General features: G+C 37.6%; 1 protein-coding gene across 2 annotated transcripts in view; it reads left to right on the top strand.

The window, feature by feature from the left end:
* Nucleotides 1-22573, top strand: part of LOC105388995 (protein phosphatase 1 regulatory subunit 14B) — a 24313-nt gene extending 1740 nt beyond the window's left edge. The window contains exons 1-6 of one of the 2 annotated variants that reach the window (XM_038119135.2): nucleotides 2086-2278; nucleotides 17317-17484; nucleotides 18926-19051; nucleotides 20006-20098; nucleotides 20438-20479; nucleotides 20744-22573. In XM_038119135.2, coding sequence (XP_037975063.2) covers nucleotides 17344-17484; nucleotides 18926-19051; nucleotides 20006-20098; nucleotides 20438-20479; nucleotides 20744-20785 — 444 coding nt within the window. In that variant the 5' untranslated portion in view covers nucleotides 2086-2278; nucleotides 17317-17343 and the 3' untranslated portion in view covers nucleotides 20786-22573. Of the gene's footprint in view, nucleotides 1-2085; nucleotides 2279-17316; nucleotides 17485-18925; nucleotides 19052-20005; nucleotides 20099-20437; nucleotides 20480-20743 lie in introns of those variants that run through there. The other variant, XM_038119134.2, reaches the window with a different exon arrangement.
* Nucleotides 22574-22592: the final 19 nt, after the last annotated feature.

Here is a 22592-nt window from a genome sequence, read left to right as displayed (position 1 = left end):
TGTTTACTTTTCGGAGTTTCGGACCACAGGCGGGCGCAAAATATAATAACATAATAAATAAATACGTATAACACCCTTCTTATCCAGTTGGACCGAAACTACAAAGTTTCCAAGTCATTTACGAATTGAAGCGCAAAAGTTAAATATGCAATTTCCAGTAACTACGGCGCGGCGCAGTGGCGTAGTTCAGAAACTAACTACACCTTGTATATTTAATCACTTTCCACCCATGCTACAATTTTCAGTGATTATTTTTGTTCATCTTAAATTATAATACCTACCTAACTAGATAGAGATAAACTATTATTTTCTAAAAACATCATTATGCGGAACAGTGTAGGGTAGCCAGCCGTTATGTTTTTCAAAATTTTGGGTGTCGTTTTATTACCACTTTAAATCTATTACATTTTCATTACAGTTATCAAGTCATAATCCGATTCCTAGTAGTGACTCATGCGTGTATTGTGTGTTACTTATAACTAAATATATAACGTAGATATTTTGGTTTAGGTTTTGTGGGTCATTATTTAATTGTGTTTTTTTGTGATTAATAAATACATTGAAACTAAAACTGAGATATACAAGTTGAGTAATATTATTGAAAAAATATTAATTTGGAGAAAAATTGCCACTGTACCGAACTACATATATACTACTGTATATCGCCTGCAAAACGGATTTCTTCATGAGACGATGGCAGGTGGATGTAGGGTTCAACAAAGATGTGCAATCACTAAACAGCTGTGCGCAAACAACCACCTCCCCGGGGTAAACAGTTCGGAAAACTCTACCATTATGGTAGAAATTTAAAGCATTTTTGCTCCTGTAAAGTGCATAATCCTCACTGATACACTATATAATGTTAAAATATCCATATTAGATATATATTTTTTACAACGCTTTTATAACGATATTGCAGGTGGTCATTTATTTGCTGAGTCGGAAAGGTCGTCGTTTCTGTCAGTATGGATCTCCATACTAATTATCTAATCTTATTTTATCTTGACATTTTATTATTGTATAATTTACCATTGACTATCTATTAGTATTCGAATTTTTGTACTACTACGTACATTTAAATGTTATTTTAGTATTTAATTTTAGTTTAGGTATGACTTAATTTTCTATATTATTATTATTTTATTTATTTTTTCCCTGACATGTAATGAATATTATGAATAATAAATACAATACAATACAATAATCGTCAATTGAACAGATAATTGTCTTTATTTCTTTAATAAGTAGGTATATTAAATGACACTCATACACATAACAAATCACTCAGTAAAATTAAACTCGTACACACAGCATTGAAATCATCAGCTAGAATAACTCATACATTCTGGTAGAAATCTGTTTCGAACACGGCAACACTATTTCCAGTGCGTCAGTCAAAGCTGTTTCGCGATACCGGGCGCACGTGTTCTCTGTTCGTCCGCTGCCCCTAGTGCCGTGCAGTCCCCCGCTGTGACCCTGTGACAGTGACAGTGCACCACATTATGGTAGAAATTTAAAGCATTTTTGCTCCTGTAAAGTGCATAATCCTCACTGATACACTATATAATGTTAAAATATCCATATTAGATATATATTTTTTACAACGCTTTTATAACGATATTGCAGGTGGTCATTTATTTGCTGAGTCGGAAAGGTCGTCGTTTCTGTCAGTATGGATCTCCATACTAATTATCTAATCTTATTTTATCTTGACATTTTATTATTGTATAATTTACCATTGACTATCTATTAGTATTCGAATTTTTGTACTACTACGTACATTTAAATGTTATTTTAGTATTTAATTTTAGTTTAGGTATGACTTAATTTTCTATATTATTATTATTTTATTTATTTTTTCCCTGACATGTAATGAATATTATGAATAATAAATACAATACAATACAATAATCGTCAATTGAACAGATAATTGTCTTTATTTCTTTAATAAGTAGGTATATTAAATGACACTCATACACATAACAAATCACTCAGTAAAATTAAACTCGTACACACAGCATTGAAATCATCAGCTAGAATAACTCATACATTCTGGTAGAAATCTGTTTCGAACACGGCAACACTATTTCCAGTGCGTCAGTCAAAGCTGTTTCGCGATACCGGGCGCACGTGTTCTCTGTTTGTCCGCTGCCCCTAGTGCCGTGCAGTCCCCCGCTGTGACCCTGTGACAGTGACAGTGCACCAGCCAGCAGCGACCCCAGTGACGAGCCACCGCCGTCGCCCGCTGCCTCCCGGGGCACTGACCGCAGATATCACGGTACGAACATCTCATCTCCTCTCGTCTCACGCCACCGGAACGCTCTACCTTCTTTCGGTGATTTGAATAGGTACCGAATAACGGTAGCTGGAACATCTCCGTTGCTTTTTAAACGCTCGAAAGTTTATAATTGCGTTCGAAATTCTCGCATAATGGACTCGATCCGGAATTAGGTTTTATGGTCCTTTGGGCCGGATAATCGCATGTTGTTTAGGCGCTCTGTTATCGGCCGGATGTTCTTTGTTTTCAAATTGGTTTTTCTATTGTAATTTCACAGATATGGAGCAAACATGTGGAAATAATATACATTGGTTAGTAGGTATCTAGGTATCCCTTGAGGATTGTAGCATTGTTGATTGATACCTTCCGAGTTCTGATTGACCCATTAACTAATCGATTAAGTTATGATAAAATCAACAGATAGATAAGCATGCATTGACGTGATTTTAGTGGATTTACTATCATGATTTCGATCAGTTTATTTATACACCTACTAACTACTTAAATTGTCTAACAAACATTATTAATCTTCAATACCAGGTAGACCATCGGATAAACAAAGTACTTACTACTACCTAATCTACTTACATAATTTCTTAAATCTAACTACGTAGGTACTTACATAGATTAGAACTTACCTAGTTCTTAGAATAAATAGGGTAACCATGATGTGGCAATTCCCGATGCGTCACCCAAGGAACCGCGTATTGACATTCAGTCCCTTCCTTCCTAGCCCTACACGTACCTATCTATCTAGTTATTAACTTCGACATAGTAGTTAAGTACAGAAGAACCTATCAGCTTCACTCCTATTAATCCAAATCCCTTTGACATTGACTCGCTTTACAAAGATAATAAGGATTTAAGGTAAATTTAGGGTAAATCAAATTCAATGACAGTTTCAGGATAAAAACAAAAAAACAATATCACAGGTGTCTTCGATATTATCTATGCGATAACAATGTTATTGGTTGATGACCTTATTTTCATAGCAATTGAAATAACTAACATAGGTACTTTAACATAATTATCTGGCCTAAATTTTAGTTAGGTACTTGTGGATTATTGTCAGTGACTATACTTACTGTAATTATGTTAGAACAAATACACACATCCTTTATTCGCTTAAATTGCTGTGTAATATAAGTTTGTCTTTCCATGTTTTCAACTTAATCAGCTTAAAACGTTAATCTCTCCTTACTTTAGTGGCTTCGTGAAATAAATTAAATTAGAGTTCCATTTGAAGATGCTTCGTTAGACATTTTTTCCATTCAACTATTTCAGCGTAATTAATAGGTGCTATAAAATTTACGTAACTCGGTACTAAAATACATTTAAATATTCGAAGAAATTATGATATTTTCCCTAAAAATATACGAATTAGCTTATAGGTACATACCAATATTTAATCATCTGCATAATATTTTAAACGAAAGTTAGATAGGTAGTGACTTTCATCAGTATGTTAGTACATACCTACTTTCATTTTTAAATTTTAAAATTATGCAAAATGGACTAGATATTCATTTGATTTGAATAACTTCGTTGAATACGACGCTCTTAGCATAACGTTTTGCGTTCGGTGCCGGCTGGCGGCCTTTTAACGGACTTCAAAAAAAGGAGTCTATAGAAAAAAAAATATATTTTTCCCCTATCTATACCTACAGGTAATAAGAATTATCTCTAAGACAACATCTGCTTAATACCTGTAAACCTTAAAATATACAATACTTTAATGTATACTTGTGTTATCAAAGTCTTATTGGGTCGCGTCAACAAGCAAGCTAAGCAAAAATATGACATTAAGTAATAAAATATCTTGCCGCAAAGAAATCGGCCACAATTCTATTATATTTTCTATGTCGCCGTTACTATCATATCTGCACTAGATCAATGGATGTGTAGGAAGGCTATAACTTCAATATCCAAACGCATTAATAGAAACTAGGCTTCCGTTTCTATTACGATGCAAGTCGTTTACCAGCTTACCGGGGAAGTAATTGTAATTGCGATAATAATTACTATGTAATTGCAGTTTTCTTCTAAGAATTATGTGCACTATCCGTGCTTCAGCGTGTTTAAACTTTATTATAATTATTTTATTAAACCTTGCCACTAAGGACAAACTAAGACAAGACATCTTCATTTTATCAAAGCTAACGAGATCTAACTTAATCTAATTCATTTCATAATGCAGTGCAGACGGAATGCAAAAAATTCACATTGCACTTGGCTATAAAACCACTTGCGTAGCATTTGCAATCCTGTGTTCTTTGACCTGGATACACAGGTAACGTGAAGATGCCTCACGCGCGGGTCAGTGACCAATGCTGCGGTGTAATAAATAGTTATGTGAGTTGTCGCAACCGCAGCCGGTGCGTCGACGCGGTCGGGTGCGCTGCGCCTGGCCCGCTGAACACTGCTGCTTAGCCACTGTGAAGACAGGCAGGTCTTTGTTCGTGGTAAATATTCCTTACATATAGACATTATACACTCGCCTCGCGAGGAAAGAATCAAAAATATTCAGTACAAATATTTAGGCATATCGTTAAGAAAATAGCCCAAAATAGAAATAATTAATAATGACGTTGGGGCGTGAAATGCACCTGGATTTGTTGGCCTTAATTTTTATTTCAATGTAGGTACCTACTTCATTGAAAAATTTACAACTAGTTAAGTACACTAAATCGAATATTAGCAGGGTAAAATACTGGACATTCCGGGCCGGACCTCGCCACATGGTCACCCTAATTGTACAATCCGTTCCAATATTAGTTTGTTTATGTTGCTGAAGCTCATGTCTATTTTCAGTTCTGGAATGACGTCGCTGTAGTTAATTATGTTTATTGTTGGACTGTGTGTTTATCAGAGCGATGGCTTTACGAATCCTGCATCCCAGAATCAGATGAGATACTCACTCACTCTAGATTTTCGAAAACGATTCTGGCGTCCATTCGCCAAGAATTGTTTTATATGCTGATTTTTAATCAAACTCTATAAGTATTACTAAATTTTCTAAAAGTCAAGTCTCATATTTGTCTATTTAACCGAATCTCTGTGGTAGCTGCGAGATAGAAACAGTTTGTTTTTAATTTTATTCAACACACCTGAACACCACACACTATCTCTAACACACGACGTAAAGACCGAATCTGTACACTTCCCACTCCTAACTTTACATTCACTAAAAGATTCTTTCTTTACCTCGGACCCTATCTTTATAACAAAGTGAATAAATATAAAACTGTCTATAACCTGAATAGCATAGAAACTAAACATACTGTAACTAATCTACTCCTAAAATTAAATTATGATGAAACGGAAAGTTTCATTGATAACTTTATAGCACAACTTAACTGCAATAAAGCCGCAAAAATATTGCTAAGTACTTGCATGTAAACGTTACCCACATTTAATTACGCCTATTGCTCAGAGTCGTAATACCGATTAGCCCGATAGATAATGGTTTGCAATTGCAACGTTAATTGCAAGGAATTATAGTGGCATCTGCAAATAAAGCAATCACCAGACTGTGAGGAAACAAACAGAACTGTGAAATACCCTCCGATACTGCTATTTCAGTTCGTCTAAAGCCGCGTACAGACCGGCCCATCCAACGCCTAACGATGGATATTTATCTGGATGGATGGATATCATACATAATACAGGGCAGATTGCGGCAATGAAGGTCAGCGAAACCCGTTCGTTGGCGTTCGTTTGGCCGGTCTGTACGCAGCTTAAAAATGGTGGTACACCATACATGCAGAATGTATTTTTTGCTACAGAACTCTTTGTTTCTTTGTAGGGAGTGTAAATAGAGCACTTTAACTGTTCTGTAAAGGGTGTGGAGAGCTCATTGAATAGGCCGAAGTGTAGCAGCGCTTACAGTGCTTTTGTACCTTACCTAGGTAAAGCCTAGGTACTTATACTGCTATTATGGCTCAAACATTGGTAGGCAAGTATGCATTATAGTGACACGATCAAAAACCTTCGCTGTCAAGTTTGTAAGCTCTGCTTTGACTGCCACTCATCCGAAAGCATTGTTTTTTTGTAGGTAATGTTTGATAGTGTGATTGGGAATCGTACTTAAGTTTCATTTTAAATCTGATATTATCAGAAAATCAAAAAATAAAATCATTTGTAATAAATTCAAAAGTAGGTAGGTACCTCCTAGAACGAAGATTCGTTTTACATTACAGGGATCCAGCTCTATTTAGTTATCACAGAGTGCTAGACCGTGTCTAGACGTCTGCCCCCCCTGCCCCCCTCTTCCCCTCAGGGAGGGCCCCCGCGGAGGTAACGACCTTACTGAAAAGAGGATAGAAATTGCGCCTTTTTTGTGGAAAAAATTTATCTTATGTAAAATTATTGATATTAGGTATTATACCGATGGTAAAAGTAAAAGAGGGGTGTTATCAGTTTCACTTGTGCATGTACTTATCTGCTTTTATACAATTAAGTACAATGTATGTACATCTTTACAGCAGTGGGGACGTAATGGGTCGTGATGTACATCTTTGGAGTCGTTTTTCCGAGGAGACAGAATTATTTACTGGAATACGGTATTTGTTTAAGTAATAACTTAAATAAAGCATAATACCTTCTAATTGTTGTGGGAACCACCTCACACTTTTGAGCGATCACAATGAAAAGGCGTTACAGCAACGATATGCCTATTCAAAACATATTTATTTTTTAAATTACCTAGGTCCTAGGTCATAGGTGCATAGTGCATATAACATAAGTACATGCTATTACATACTAACGACCTATTCAATGTCTTCATAGCAGGCCGAAGCAGGCTTGCTGATAAATGCAGTTTCCTCCAGCGAATCTTTAACCGGTAACTTGAGCTCTTTCAGCGCTCGTTTCACGCGAAGTTCGTTTACCTTCTCCGTTGAGCCGCCTGAAATAGATCACCCTGTAGCGACAGCTTCCGTCTTTGAAATACTGCTCGCTTCAAAGGAACGCTAACGGCTCTTAAATTATACTTAATCGTAAAATTTTAAGGGATTCGTTTGAGGTTAAGTAAGTTTTTTCCTAGTTAGACCTAGATTTTTATCTCTCGGAATTGAGTTAAAATATTAATCCTATAGGTACTGAAAACCGCCACGCGCCGTTTGAATAGTATAAGTGCCGTCCGTGACATTTAACAATTTACTGAAAATATTGTAGTACTTACTTATCTAAAAATATTGTATCGAATACCTACCGAACTACCGATCGATATGTCGCTGTATAAATAGATCATTATTCAAATCTTCACATGGACAAAAAATATATTGATGGAATATCAACTTTGATGTGATTACCTGACTGTTATTAAACAAAAGTTTTGCGTTGCGCTCACTCTCACTCACATCGAGAGCGAGTGCGATAGAACTTTTGTCACGTGCGCGTCTTGCGTCCCGTGCTAGGCCTTCAGTGGCTCGGTATCCCGCGCGTTTCCTCACATGATTTACCGAGCAAGTTCCGCACAATTTCCCATTTGCCAAACATGTTGTCTGTAATGGCGGTCACCCACCTATGACCTACTTCTCCTGCAGTATTGACCACTGGTGCAAAACACCCAGCTTTGCGTAAATTGGGCAAATTGTTTACAGCCGAAAGGTCAGCGCGATGTGTTTACGCAGAAAACGTTGGATGGGCAATGATGTCGATTCTGAAGGCATATACTTAAATTTTATTTAGCGATGTCATACTGTAAATTGTATTAGTGGAAAATGAAATTTACAATAAAAAGAGATACTTACAATAGTACCTAAATGTCGACCTCTAGCTCTAGTGAAAACGGTTTGAAACAGTGAATTGATGCGAATGTGATTTACCTTGTATATTATTGCAAATGATGTAAGTAAGTACATATATCTAGGCATTCATTAAACTTTTAGCCTAATTTCGTAGACAAAACAAACATAATTCGTGAAACTGTTATTACTATTACACCTAAGCATTTGATCTTGGCACGCGCGCAAATATTCTGATGAATTATTCCTTGTGACTCCAACATTATTTCAGATCTTAGAGTAATTTTCAGATGAAACTTTATATCTTTGAAAATCTACCAACTGGAATACATTTTCATAAATCAGTCATCGCTGTTATTATTTCAATGAATTTTCGTGCGATGAACCAAGTTAAGCTAAAATCTGTTTTTTAATCTCAGATACTAAATTGAGAGATTCTGAACGGTCGCGATTAAGTGACGTATCGTTCTACTGGCGGGACAGTCGACTGTTGATGAACCGTTAAACAGACTTTAAGTAACCTAATCTCGTTTATAAGTTTCATAACCAACATAAAGAATAAAATAAAACTATTAGGGATATTCTGAAGAATTAGGCAATACCTATGTGGAAAAAAATTAGGGTTTTTAAAATTGCATAAAATGAGATTTTTTGAGAAGTTTGTTACTTTATATTAAGTACGTAGTTAATCGTGTGTTTATTCTTATTTCATGGTTCACATAATACTTCCTCAGTATAACAGCCGTAACTTATTGGAAAACAGAAGAATGAATAAGGAAATCGGGCCATTAAGTAGTCGGTTCTAAAAGCATAAGTTTTTGTAGTAACTTTCTTATGGGAAGCTTATTTATGTGTTTTCATATTATGTGACACTAATGTATGGGTGTTATGCAAGCACGCACTGCTTACATATTGCTTAGCCCCGCCATGCCATGATACGATTCAATATACCTAATGATCGTTCAAATTTAATAAACAATTCTTGTAATCCAGTGTTTGTAAACTACGAAAAGACATGAGCCTTAATTATTATTATGAAAGGTTTAGTGCCAATTTCTGCATTGGCGGTTAGAGCATAACCAGGAATGGTTGACTTTTGACACATCTGTCAAGAATTTTATATGGAGATGACGTATAATTGATGAACCTTTCCCTGGTTACGATTTTACTGACTATTGTGAAATTGAAGCTTAATTGATAGAAATGTAACTACACTATTTTTTCACGGATCAGCTAGTGGAAATGGGAAGCTCGTGAGCATAAGCTTTTAATACTACTCACATACCTAGTTCTCAAAGTATCCTTGATTAGACTACCTACTGCTATAATAGAATAGATAGCCGAGAAGGGTTGGGGCTAAACAAACTTGATGAAATACGAAATTTCGGAGATTTCTCATGCAATCGGCACATTTTATGCAATGAGATAGAGTCGTTAGTCGTAACACAGATATTATTAAGCCCGCTCCATACTCTTTACGAGAGGTTTTGTCTCGGATCTCGACAAAACTATTCACTATTAAAACTATACTGGCGAGCTTTGCAGAATAGGGCCTCTACCTACACTCTCGTATTCGCTGCGTCTCGTGTAGTTTTCTCGAGACTCTGCTGGAGTGCTCCGAAACTTCGCATTTCGTAGAGTAACCCCCCAGAGCGTGTAGCACGTGCGTGCTGGTTTCTCCATCATGAGTCTGCTAATAGCCGTCAGCAGTAGACCACGAGCTTTCTACTGCCCACGTGGCCTCCCCCGCGCACTACCGAAATAAACCGCCCATAGCTACTAATGCGTGATAAAAAAGTCAAAATTGCTGTACAATAATACCTATTTAAATTATGTAGGTACGTATCGTACTTAGCTAACTTTGGGATTTGTTGAACCTAAACTAATTTACATAGAGTTTTCTTCTCTTACTATTATTATTTATTATGTAGATTGGTGACTTGATAAATAGCTTCCACATCCGTATTTTTTTAGTAGGACCCTATGTTTCTGTAGTTACGCCTCGTGAATTTTGTAAATCTCATTGAAATACGTTTAGCAGGGATATCTTCGATCATATATATACCGGGTAATATATATATGATCGAAGCAGGGGTATTCATATTTCTTTGGCTGTAGTGTAGTTCGAAGCGCGTGTACCGTTATGTATGTCGCTCTCTTCTCTACGCGATCATGATCAGATGACAGTTAAATTGTTTTCTTTTTGTACGTAGAGGTACATAGGTACTTAGTAGGAAGGTACCTAACTGACACAGATTTGGAGTGAGTCATTCGCAGTGTCATGGCTTTTGTTAGTATCATTGTTGGTAATTGTGTCATTTCCTTCCATAGTAAGTTGAACTACATTTTCTAAATTTGCGGTCAAATTACGATGATATTTTGTTGGTATCTAGGGCAGATCTAGCTCGCCTTTGTCTGTCCCTAAGTACTTTCAGCAATCAATTAGTAGACTTTATCTAGAGAATAATAGATTAAACAGTCTGGTTTTGCATAGAGAAAGTTGTTGCCAAAAAAACAACTAGCTATTAGGCCCTCTAACGAGTCCACCTTATCTTTGCTTTTAAATGTATATGGTGTTAAATGATTCCGTACGTACTTGACATACATTCTTCGTCTTCAGTTGAATGGCGTGTGGATAGATTAGCTCCTAATGTGGTAGTGGACGGTAATTTATAGTGTTTTAGGAAGTTACGTGTGTTATTTACTATTTATTTACGACTTGGGAAGGTCGCGGTGAAGCAACTGCATCTTCGCGTCCGCTAGTGAAATACTTGGTTATTTTTATGCTCGTAAATTAATTTGACCTTTACGTAAATTTATACTGTATGAGATGTGTGGAAAATCACGTGTCCCTCATTGCTTATAATAATGAATTTCCGTTGATAAGTTGACGCAGGCAGAGCAGCCCTGCTGCATCTCGCAGCGTGTTGCGTTAAAATTGATTTTTAACCCGACTGCCGAAGGAGGAGGGTAATGTTTTTGCATGAACGCAAAGTAGATGCGTTTTCTGTTGGGCTTCACGTCTTTTCTATACAAACGGAGATTCTTACAAGCAACGTTCGGACACACTTGCACGCAAAATGCAGCGTGATGCGTAGCAGTGTGAGAAGCGCCTGGATGGCAAAACAAAAGCATTCCTAGAGTCCATTTCCCTGGGAGCTAGCGGTCTGTAGCCAGTAATCAGCATACAGGATCGCAGGTTGCTGAAGACAGGTCTTTACGGTGTGGGGTGTCGGCGGCGGCTGGGGTGCCCGGCCACCGTGACGTGTCAGTCACCCCGTGGGATAACTTGATACTTGATGTTGCAACATCTTCTGAGGTTTTCTATTTCCTATTGACTTGTTTTTAGCAAGGATATATTACACGCATCTAGATGGAACGATTACAATAACTTATTTACCTATCTTTTATATAATAATAAGTATAATATTCTATTGTACAATATATTTTACAGCCTCACCAATCCAAATTTGCGTTAATCCGGAATTGCCATTAGTCAGCGCTTCTATTTTTTCTTTCTCGAAACAGCTTGCAACAACACATGCGATTCGATGTCCTAATTCCTATATGCCCCCAAAAAACGCTTATTCTCTGGATATAAAGTCAACAATAAAAATAAATGAACCAAACACGAGGCGAGAGCAAAGTAAACTGTTGGAACCCGATACCGAGCCGAGGGTTTGGGTGATTGGGTATCACTCTTTATTGGCTCGAGAGACTTCCGTCCATATACAGGCTGTTTCGTTTTATTTGTAAACTTGTTAATGTTGCTCGTCCCTTCATAGAAACCGTGGTCTAATTTTTGCAAAATTGATTGTTGACTTCCATTGTTTTTAGGCAAAAAATAATTTAACTAATTAGCTTTTCCTAATTTCGAAATTTCCTTTTGTAAAGTGAAAAGAAGTTTAAGATTTAATCTACTTACATGTTGTTTTATAGCAGCTACTGCGTATTTTCTACTAACCACAATATTATTATGATTGGATAAGTACTTACTTACTTTAAACGATTGAGTACGTATACCTAAGTACCTATACGACATTTTACACCTCGCCGACTTTCTCCAGCCAGAATCAATTTTGTTTTTATGAGAAGTTCGCCAGCGCTCATGATCAATCATTCCAAGGTTAATGTTCTCGTCAGCCAGTGTCTCTCGTGCCCCCCCGTGCCCCTCAGTGCCCCCCAGTGCCCCGTATCTGGGTCACATCATCTTACGTGACTCACGCTGCCATTCCTTTCCTTTGTCTCAAGAAATGTTAACAAAAAAACCTTCTAGATATCTCCTGGTGGACGAAAGATAATCCTTGATGCATGCTAAAGGTCATTTAAGTAGCTTCTGTGGCATGGTAATTGGATACATAATTAAGATATCTCATAGGTACCTGCTTATGTAGGCATCAGACTTGTGAGTATGAAAAACAAGCACACAGAAGTCATGTTAATGGTTATAGTGGGATTTCAAAATTAAAGTAAACTCTTAGACTACTTTAAACTGTTCTTGGTTTATATTCCATACGAGTATCGCTACTTAAATTATACCGACCTACCAAAGTAGGTACTAGGTAAGATATGAAAGAGCGTTGACCATACACGTGGCATTAAGTTTATCATCTACTTAGGGGAGACCGGGGACAAAAGTAACAGTTTGCATCTTCTGTCTGATTTCTCGTTATTAATAACATTTACGATAAAATAAATATAGTCACATAAAACTTTCGTCTATAGTCTACAAATATCCATTATTACTTTACTTAATACATCTCGAATTTTAGCATTTCTAAGGCCTCAAAAAAAAAAGGGAAATCGTTACTTTCGACCCCATTGTCAGGACGAAAGTAACAAGGCATGGGTCGAAAGTAACAACCCATAAATTCTGCCCAATGTTATAAATACGATTCAAAAGAAAGAACAAAAAAAACAATCAAATTACCTATTTAGTTAAGAAAACTTCTTAAAAAACTATCGAAACTAAAAAAAACTTATGACTTATTGACAAAACAAAAAAAATATCTTAATATAAACTGTAAATGAGATCCATCATTTAAACTGACTAACTGATAAGAAGTTGTTTTATTTGTGCCATAATATACAATATTATGACACAAATATCTAATCAAAACAACAAAAAATAAAAATTTATAATGTGACATGGCAAACTTACGTAAGTAATTCGTTACTTTTGTCCTGCCGCGAGCTGTTACTTTTGTACCCACCCCTATTTTTGAAATATCAGGCGACATAACTTTAAAACAGCACGTGTTATTCGAAAACAATTTATGACATACTACAGACAATCTTATAATGAATCAATGAACAAATAGTCATATGGTTCTTGGCATCTTAATTCTACGTAAACACTAAATGAATAAACACCAAAAAACTTACTTTTGGTATGTAAAATCACGAAATACTCACTAAAACAAGCTTGCACCGCGGCACGGGCGCGGAAAATGATATCATGCGCGGGGGGCATCGCATGCTGCCTACCAGCTGTAGCTTGGGACGTTAAGGCTATTGGGGAAGTCCACAGAGTCTTTGTTACTTTCTACCCGCTGTTACTTTTGTCCCCGGTCTCCCCTACCTAATAAACAGTGCCATGAAACCACGATGCCCCCGGGAGCCACTTGGAACGAGCCTCGGCTTCAGCTGAAGTGCTCGGGCCGAGCAACGTGAAATTATTTTAGGAGTATATTTAGAGGTGTGTTATGTATGTTATATGATAGTGAATTTTGTTTTACCAAGACCTTTCCTTTATACTTCGATACAATTTACTGAACACCTCTGCAATAAACTTCTTATTAAAGGAGACAGATAAATTAATAAGCTTGTAACTTAATATGGTCTGGACTGATCAGTGTCTCTGTCTTAACTAAAACACGCAAAAGTTACCACCTATCACGCCGTCTTCGCCAATATTTCCAATAAGTCTTTCCTCGCACAGCTACCTATTAGCTAACAAGATTACCGTATCGCCTTGTCACGGTGGTACCTACGTAGGTAGGTGATGTACTAGGTGTCTGTACCTACACATGAAGTATAAACAAGTCTGCCACATTACCACATCAAGGGAATTATCTTCCCACTGTTTGTTTGGCTTCCGGGAAACAAGGAACGTGTGTGCACTGTACTTACAAGTTTAATGTTTACTGGTAGATTTAATGACTCGTTCGTATAACTAAAGGGTAGGTAGGTGCCTAATACTAATAAATAATATCGCAGATTCAGACAGTTAACTGTCTAGTCAAAGTTAGACCAGGCGAAGTAAACTAAACTTTATTCCACGTAAAATTGTTATGCGGAAAGTTCAAAAATATATTTAATCAGTCTTGGTTCAGTCTGAGGTAAAGAATCAAAAGCCATCAGCCAATGCTAGACTGATTTCATTATTTTAAACTTTCGTCAATGCAATTTTACTCGGACGAGATGCCCGACAGCATCGACGACAAAACAAGCAAAAGAAACATTAGGTACTGTTCCTCTAACGTGGAGAGCACGACTTTTGTCCGACTGGTGCAGTCGGGATGGTTAATCTAGGTTGACAGAACGAAAGAATGAGAGCTACCATGCGATCGGTTCGTTGAATACAACGAGATATACCTAGTCGTGTGATCGTGTCGTGGTTAGCGTAAAGCGGTTTAGCGGGCGGTCCGATGCAAAAATTTTCGTAAGCCAGAGGGACCCACTGGCAGTGGCACCTGTGAAGACATGGATGAGTAAAAAACAGTATTCATCTTGCTTCGGCGGATTAACAAAAGAGGTGACTCGGCACAATACAATGCATCATGAAGGCATGAGTCAAGCCTTTTTATTGTTATAAAAAGTGTTTTTGGCTATCAAGCGGTTACGCACGGCTGATGGAATCACCAAACGTTAAAAAAACACGCACGTACCTACCAGGTCAGGTAGATACTTAGATAAATACTTTATTTCTACTTATTCTATCTACTGTATGTGGACCATGTGAGGCGTACTTTCGTAGGTACTTACTTTAAATACTTAGGTATGTATACGTGTTTCTCTTTTCACCGGTATCTAAGTTAAGTAAGTACTTACCTACCTAAGTTTTACTCTCAGTTAGTCATCAAGAGAAGTGGTAGATGCCTAATCCATCAACAAGGTGTCACCACAGGTTGTGGTGAGACAGTGATGATGCATGTGGTTCGTTCTCATTCACTGCAGCACAATCCATCAAAGTTATCTACCGCCTATTTAAATAGATTACTTACTCACTTTATAACTAAATATCTGGGTATTATCATCGACGAAACTCTATCTTTCAAGCAACATATAGAAGCTCTAAGCAGCAGAGTTCGTAAATTAATATTTGTATTTAAAAAGCTTCGTTTTATATCAGATTCCAAAATTATCAGACAAGTCTACTTTGCGCTGTGCCAATCAGTATTAACATACTGTATCACTTCGTGGGGTGGCTCGGCTAAAACCTTATTATTGAGGATCGAAAGAGCTCATAGAGCAGTTCTTAAAGTCTCAACATTTCGCCCTTTCCGTTATCCGACGAAACTTCTATATGAATCATGCAAAGTACTAACAGTCCGCCAGTTATTTATTTCAAGTACAGTATTAATGCAGCACACGGCACTTCCCTACAGCCCAGAATTAACAAACAAAAGGAGAGTAGATAAAGTTTGCACAATAAAGACAATCAAACATGCGTTAACATCTAGGTTTTACTTGTTCTTGGGACCAATCCTTTACAATAGGTTAAATGCTAAATTGGTCCTTTACCCGTTAACTTACACCAAGTGTAAGAACGTTCTCCAGAAATCTCTACAAGAGATGTCCTACGAAGATACAGAGAACTTATTAACTATTGTCAAGTGAGAATTGTTACCGTTTAATTTAACTTATTATTATTAATGTATAACTAAACAATATGTACTTTTAACCTATATAATTACCTACACCTAACATAAATTGCCTTGTTTATAATAAATCTAACATAAAACATTTAGAAAGTAAGATACCTTAATATTTTCTGTTCAAAGATTATTTAATTTAGATTCTAAAATTGTTTAATTTAGAGCTTTTCCATCTGAAATACAGGAAAAACTCTGTTATTTCCTAGTTCAGATCAGCATTTTAAACTACCTTTAGCATTAAGAGTTGACCTATTATTGTAAATAACATTTAGCATTAAGTATTTTCTGAATAAATATTCTATTCTATTCTATTCTATTCTATCTCGTTAAGTACCTACCTACATTCCTACCCCTCCTACTAGGTATTAAGTGTTACCAGTTTTCTAGTTGTTGTCAAATGGCAATGGCATATTACTAAATGGAAAGCAATCTTAGGTACAATAAGGTATCTATGAGTAGCTCGGTGTTCTATGCTAACTAAAACTATTGGGTAGGTCCCTGTAAAGTTCAAAATCTTGAAAGAACACTGCAATCATTATGTTCCACAGTTGTACAATAAATGTTCCAGAATAGATCGATCCTCATGCATAATACCAATCCGACCTCCTTGACCCGTCTGTAACAAATCGATACGACAACAATAACACACCGAGATTGCCGAGAAAAGCAAACCAAAGCGTAATGTCGGGCCGGGCCTCTAGTACGGGTTTTGAAATTTACGTAACGAAAAAAGTTTTGATTTTCTTCTGTCACCTGCATACCTACATTATCTGTCTAAAGTTTCTTTGATAGTTTCCGCTAGAGGCGCGACTTTGTATGCGAGAAGACTGAAACTTTTATAGTTTTCGACAATCTATCAAACCTGTACTAGACCTACAGAAATCTCTACATAGTTAGGTAGGTATGCGGGTATGTGGTTTGTTCTAGATTCTTTCCTCAAAGCTTTTGCGCTAAGAGCTTTCCTCGTGTCGTTTAATAAAAGCTGAGCTCCCTGCGTGAAGTAGGTCACTCAAGAATTAATTAGGTTTAATAGCCAATTCAGAATTTATAAATGCTTACACAACATACTTATACTACCTATACACCCTTTTGTTTAACATGCAATAAGTAGGTAACTAGGTGCTGTAATGTTTTTATAGTATCGTCCTACTAGCTATTGCTACAAAACAGCCAAGACCTGAGTGGTGACCACCAAATTGGCTGAAATCTCTCGTGTTATGTCTAAATACTGGTATTTCATCGTTAGATGATCACAAGCGATTCTTCACAAGGATTAGGTACAGGCACCTACACTACCCACCTAGTTATACCACCATCATTTTGATTCTCATTCTCCTTACAACCTTCTTACAACATGACTTTATGTAATCACGTTATCAGCTGTTAACGTCAACAATCGCCATTGTTCCAGAGAGGAGGAGGCGGAGCGGAGTGCGGGATGGAGTGCGGCGTGTCGGCGTACCCCGCGCCCCCCGTGCCGCCCCGCGCGGCCCCCCTGCCCGCGCACCCCGCGCTGTCGCCCACCGAGCGGTCGCCGGCCAAGTCGGGGCTGCATGTCAACTTTAGCGACAAGGGAGAGGTATGTTATAATGTTGAATTGCCCACCAAAGGTGATAGAAGTTAAATATGACAGGTTCACTTTTAGACAGTTGAATCAGTCGAGTCCATCTATCGAATCGGTCCCATTCTCCCGAAATAATGGGTCTCTTCAAATAGTGTTATTACTTACTTATAAATAAATGTCTTCAGTCGTGGCCACGGTAAAAAGATCGGTTTCAAAACATAGCCAAGGAAGTAGGTTGATAGAAGCATGACGGAAAAGCAGAGTGCAGTGCTCCTACATGATCATTATTATTATTCAGCACTAGGAAGTATATCAAACACAGTTTTCAGCACGTTTTCAGGCAGTATGTAGGCTACCCTTTGATATCTTCCAGAGACTAAAATATTCCCAAAGGAGACACGAATTCTCCATGCTAAATTATCCTTGCTCTATAAAATTGAATGCATAATACATTAATACAACAGCTTTGACGTAACGTTAAATGCATATTCATATAAGAGCGAGGTGTGCACTGTACTCGTACTACATCACGCTACGAAACTGCCGATACAGCATTTAGTTAAATAAGTACCTACATTTATGGGTTAGGTAGGTACTATGTGAAAACTGAAAACAATGTGAAAAACCTATACTTACTTACATAAGGACAGAATAATAACTAGTAAGTACCTACCTACCAGTAGTAAAGGTTGAATTTTTACTCCTAGTTAGATTCTATCACATTATACAATCCAGTAACTAATCCATTTCCCGGTATGTATAGTAAATTAATGCCTGGAAGCTTTTAGGAATAGGTAACAAACTGTGGCTTCCTAAAATCAAAATTTGCCACAAATAATGCGACTTTAAGTATACCATTACTACAATAGTAATTATAAAATTCAATTAAAACTCAATCGTCAAACCTATTTAAAGTTATAATCAGCTACGTAATAATCCCACTAGCTAAGTGCTTTTGCCCTCATCCCAGCTAGGATATTGGCAATCGCTGTGCTATGGGACGCGGGAATGATTACCATTCAATGTGCTGCAGGATGTGCCGCCATTTGTTGACCTAAATATTGGAAATATACTTATTTGAGCTGTGCTTATCTAAAATACATATTTACCTACCTAGATTATGATAGAAGCTGGTTCTGCTATAGTTACTTATAGGTAGATAGCTTGTAGGCAAACAAACAAACTACTAGGTACTTACTACTTACATCTTAGCAGTCTAGTCCATGGTATATAAAACATAGGTTTTAAATTAAAAATAGTCATCATAAGCTATCTATTGCCTCTATTTAGTTATTACGAATAGTCTAGACAAGTAAACCTAGGTAATTGAAGATGATTCTTAACTAGAAGAGTAAGGAGGGAGACGGGGTTATCTGGAAATGTATTATAGAATACATAACTTATTTATCTGCCATTAAGAATTTAATCATAATAATATTTGTGTGGTAATTTCCAGGTGAAGGAGCGGCGCGAGAAGTTCCTGACGGCGAAGTACGGCAGCCACCAGATGGCGCTGATCCGCAAGCGCCTCGCCGTCGAGATGTGGCTCTACGACGAGCTGCAGAAGCTCTACGAGACTCCTGTGAGTATCCACGTTATACAGGGTGTTCCTAACGTTATTCCCCCGGTTACAGATATAGCTGTCAAAATATGCAAGCTGAATTGGCAGTAGGCTGGTCATATCTGCCGAAGAACCGAAAACCGTTGGGGTAGACGAGTTCTCGAGTGGAGATCACGAACAGGCAAACACATTGTGGAACGCCCTCCTGCCCGCTGGAGCGACGACTTTAGGCGGGTAGCCGGTAGTGGCTGGATGAGGAAGGCCGAGGACCGAGTGTTGTGGCGCTCCTTGGGAGAGGCCTATGTCCAGCAGCGGATGATGATGAATTAAATAATACTCAGTCTCACCACTCATACCTATCATCATTGATAGCCGTAATCGTCCATTGCTGGACATAGGCCTTTCACAAATCTGTCCTCGGGCTTTCTCATCCAGCCACTACCGGCTACCTGCTCTCTAAGGGGTGGTCGGTTCAGCTTGCCGTTCAGCGTCTCACGCTATGCTTGCCTGTAGGTACGTTGTGCGTCCCCCGAAACTATAATCAAGACAAATGGATCACTGTAAAATAACACTGATAAGATTTACACACTAATTTGTGCGTCATTCAATAAAACATGCTGTTAACGATATCGCTCTCATCTGAATAAACCTTTATCTTGGCCGTACCAGAGATTAGATACCCATCACATTCTTTAGTTTTCTTCGTACATATACAGGTGTAAAATTCATGTAAATGAATTTACCTACTGATTAAACTGAACAACTTGCCCAAAAAATATACCCTAGCAATAAGTTTAGTTTTTTATCTCCCATACATTTTTTTTAACCTTAGGGTCACTTTATAGTTACAGAGAGTAGAGACAGAGACGCTTCGATGCGATCCACCTTGTCTCAGTATAAATTGACCCTTGTCTGTCTTATCTTATGTATTTATTTACACCCTGAATAATATATGAACCCTGCGTTGTATTTCAGAAGGACAGCTCGAACCCCACGACGGAGGTGGAGGTGGACATCGACGAGCTGCTGGACATGGACAGCGACGACCACCGGAGGCGCCATCTCGCGGTAATGATGGACCACTTTATGAGATTCATCGTGTTACTGCATGATCACATTTGAGTAAATCTACCTAAGCATGAACTTAAGACCTTCTCAATGATGGTTCAGCCAATCACAGCAATGCATTCCATACTGAAACTCTACTTATCTTGACTTTCTCAACTGTGAAACTGAAGGGCTAGTACGGGGCGCATTTAAGACGTGACAAGAGTTTTGCATCGCGCGCACTCACATCGCGCAGCCTCAAGAGCGAGCGCGACGGAGAACTTTTGTCACGTCTTAATAGCGCCCCGTACTAGCTCTTCTGACTTGACTGATTTATCTAATGGTTTGTTTTTGTTCCAGGATTTACTAGTTGATGCCAAGAAGTCCCAAAAAGATGTAAAGGTATGCTCTACTCTACATACATTTTGTAAGGATGGGGAGAAAACTAAAAGCTTATTACAACTGTGCCTGATTCCCCAGTTCTAATTGGTTGGTTCAGTCGCCATTTTTTCTCCCCAATAATGTAATTGATCAGAACCTGAAAGGCACACTGGAATGTACTGCCAAAGTTTAACTTTGTTTTTCCCCATTCTTCTGGTTTTAACAAGTAGAAATAGTTAGTAACTGCGTGCATCAATAAATAACAAAATTATGTTTCTGTTTCAGAAATTCATCAACGATTTGTTAGATAAGGCAAAGACTCTGTAAGGAGCGATGGGCGCAGGAACCAAATATCACGAGGCGAGATTGTATCCGCCATTTTGAGTGCCACGTCAGGACAAGATGGCCGCCGCTGGTTGGCACGTGAAGGATTGTGCGAGCCGTCTTCACGCTCAGTTTATTAACGAGATTCGATTTGTGTAGATGGACTTATACATATTTAGATTAATTTGATAATCATTGATAAATAGGTAATCTTATGTGTGTACGTTTTTGTGTACCCTAGGCTTCGCATTGCTGTAAACCCGATATGTCTCGAGATGCGGGATTTGTGCCGGTATTTCTAAGTAGAATTTCATGAAATTTGTTTTTTAAGTTACGATATTAGATAAAGAACTGCCTATATTGGAGTAGTTCCATGCCTAATGCGTGATGTCGATTATTGTATTATACATAGAGCACAGACTGTGTTTGTGATAATCCACATAGGGTTATTTCAAAAGTGGCTGTCCGTATTTACTAAATCCAATAGCGTAAAGTCTACATGGACTGACGGATGGCCGCTTGAAGAAGCCTACTAATAGACTGGTCACAAAGATAATGAGCGCTTGTGTAACGCGTTACGTACGTCAATGTTGGTATGTGATGTGACTTTGCTAAAGGTTTTGTGAACTAAGCTGTACTTTTTGTATGGGATTATTAGTCAATGTGTAATTTTAAACGTAAATAGCTAGTGCCTCGACAGGGGCCGTGTTTTAGCAGTAAAAGTTCAACTAGTTGTAAGCATCTTTTTGATTTAGGTATACATTTTACCATTTTATGAACCGTTTCGGAGGCGTTTCCACAAATATAAATTATCAGTTATTCCCAGTCAACTGGGAACAAATATAATGCAATCCACATATCATTGTCCATTGAATTCGTACTGAGGAGCACGTCTGTTCATAAGAGTAATGTACTTCTTAGTATAAAAATGTGATGATCGCCAAGTAAATGGTAAGTACGGTATTGAAATCTCATAAAATCACGAATAATGACAACGCGTTAACAAAATTTATAAGCCATATTGCATTAATTGGTAGTCGAATCGTAATTAATTACATACGTAACCGATAATTCAAATAGTTATACAATAATACCACAGCTATTTACGCTGTCCTAGAACAAGAAACCATTGATTGGTATTTGTGAAATGAAATTACAACGATGCCATCGTAGTCTCAAGTTACAAATTAGTAGGTACTATAGGAATGTGAAACAATATACAAAAACATGTAAGGTTAACTGATAGCCAAAATATATAGATGCTCATATCTCTAACGTATCACGGTTTGCATTTTCTCGATACTGTGGTTCAGGTTATTTTAATTGTCACTAGTACCTTTAACCGTTGAAGCATGGTCCTTATTATATTGGTCGATAACATTTCGGCCTAATTCGGTATTACAGATCTTTATAAAAATACTAATAGTACCTACGATTGGTGATTTGTATGACTAACTTGGCCGCGTCGTAATGAAATAGTGAATTAATGAAATAAAAGTAAAATCGTATTGCGACGCTCCGGCGGGCGGCGACTGAGGTCATTCTAGCTTAAGAAAAAATATTTCAGAGCGCTAAGACTCTTATCTCGTTACATCTAATTTTTAAAGGAGTGTTTCCAAAATGTATAAAAGAATAATGTTCATCGCGCTAATTACATGTTTAGGCCTGAAACAACTATTTTCAAAAATGAACCGATTACGACTGTTTTGTAAGCTCGAGTGATCCCCCGGAACTACTCGCCGCCCGTCGACATGCACTTTTATAATATACCATTTTAATAGAAAAATATCATTTTTGGTTTTATTTATCC

The sequence above is a fragment of the Plutella xylostella genome, chromosome 12 (assembly GCF_932276165.1).
Source record: "Plutella xylostella chromosome 12, ilPluXylo3.1, whole genome shotgun sequence".
NCBI classification, from domain to species: domain Eukaryota; kingdom Metazoa; phylum Arthropoda; class Insecta; order Lepidoptera; family Plutellidae; genus Plutella; species Plutella xylostella.
This window is presented reverse-complemented; position numbering and strand designations above follow the sequence as displayed.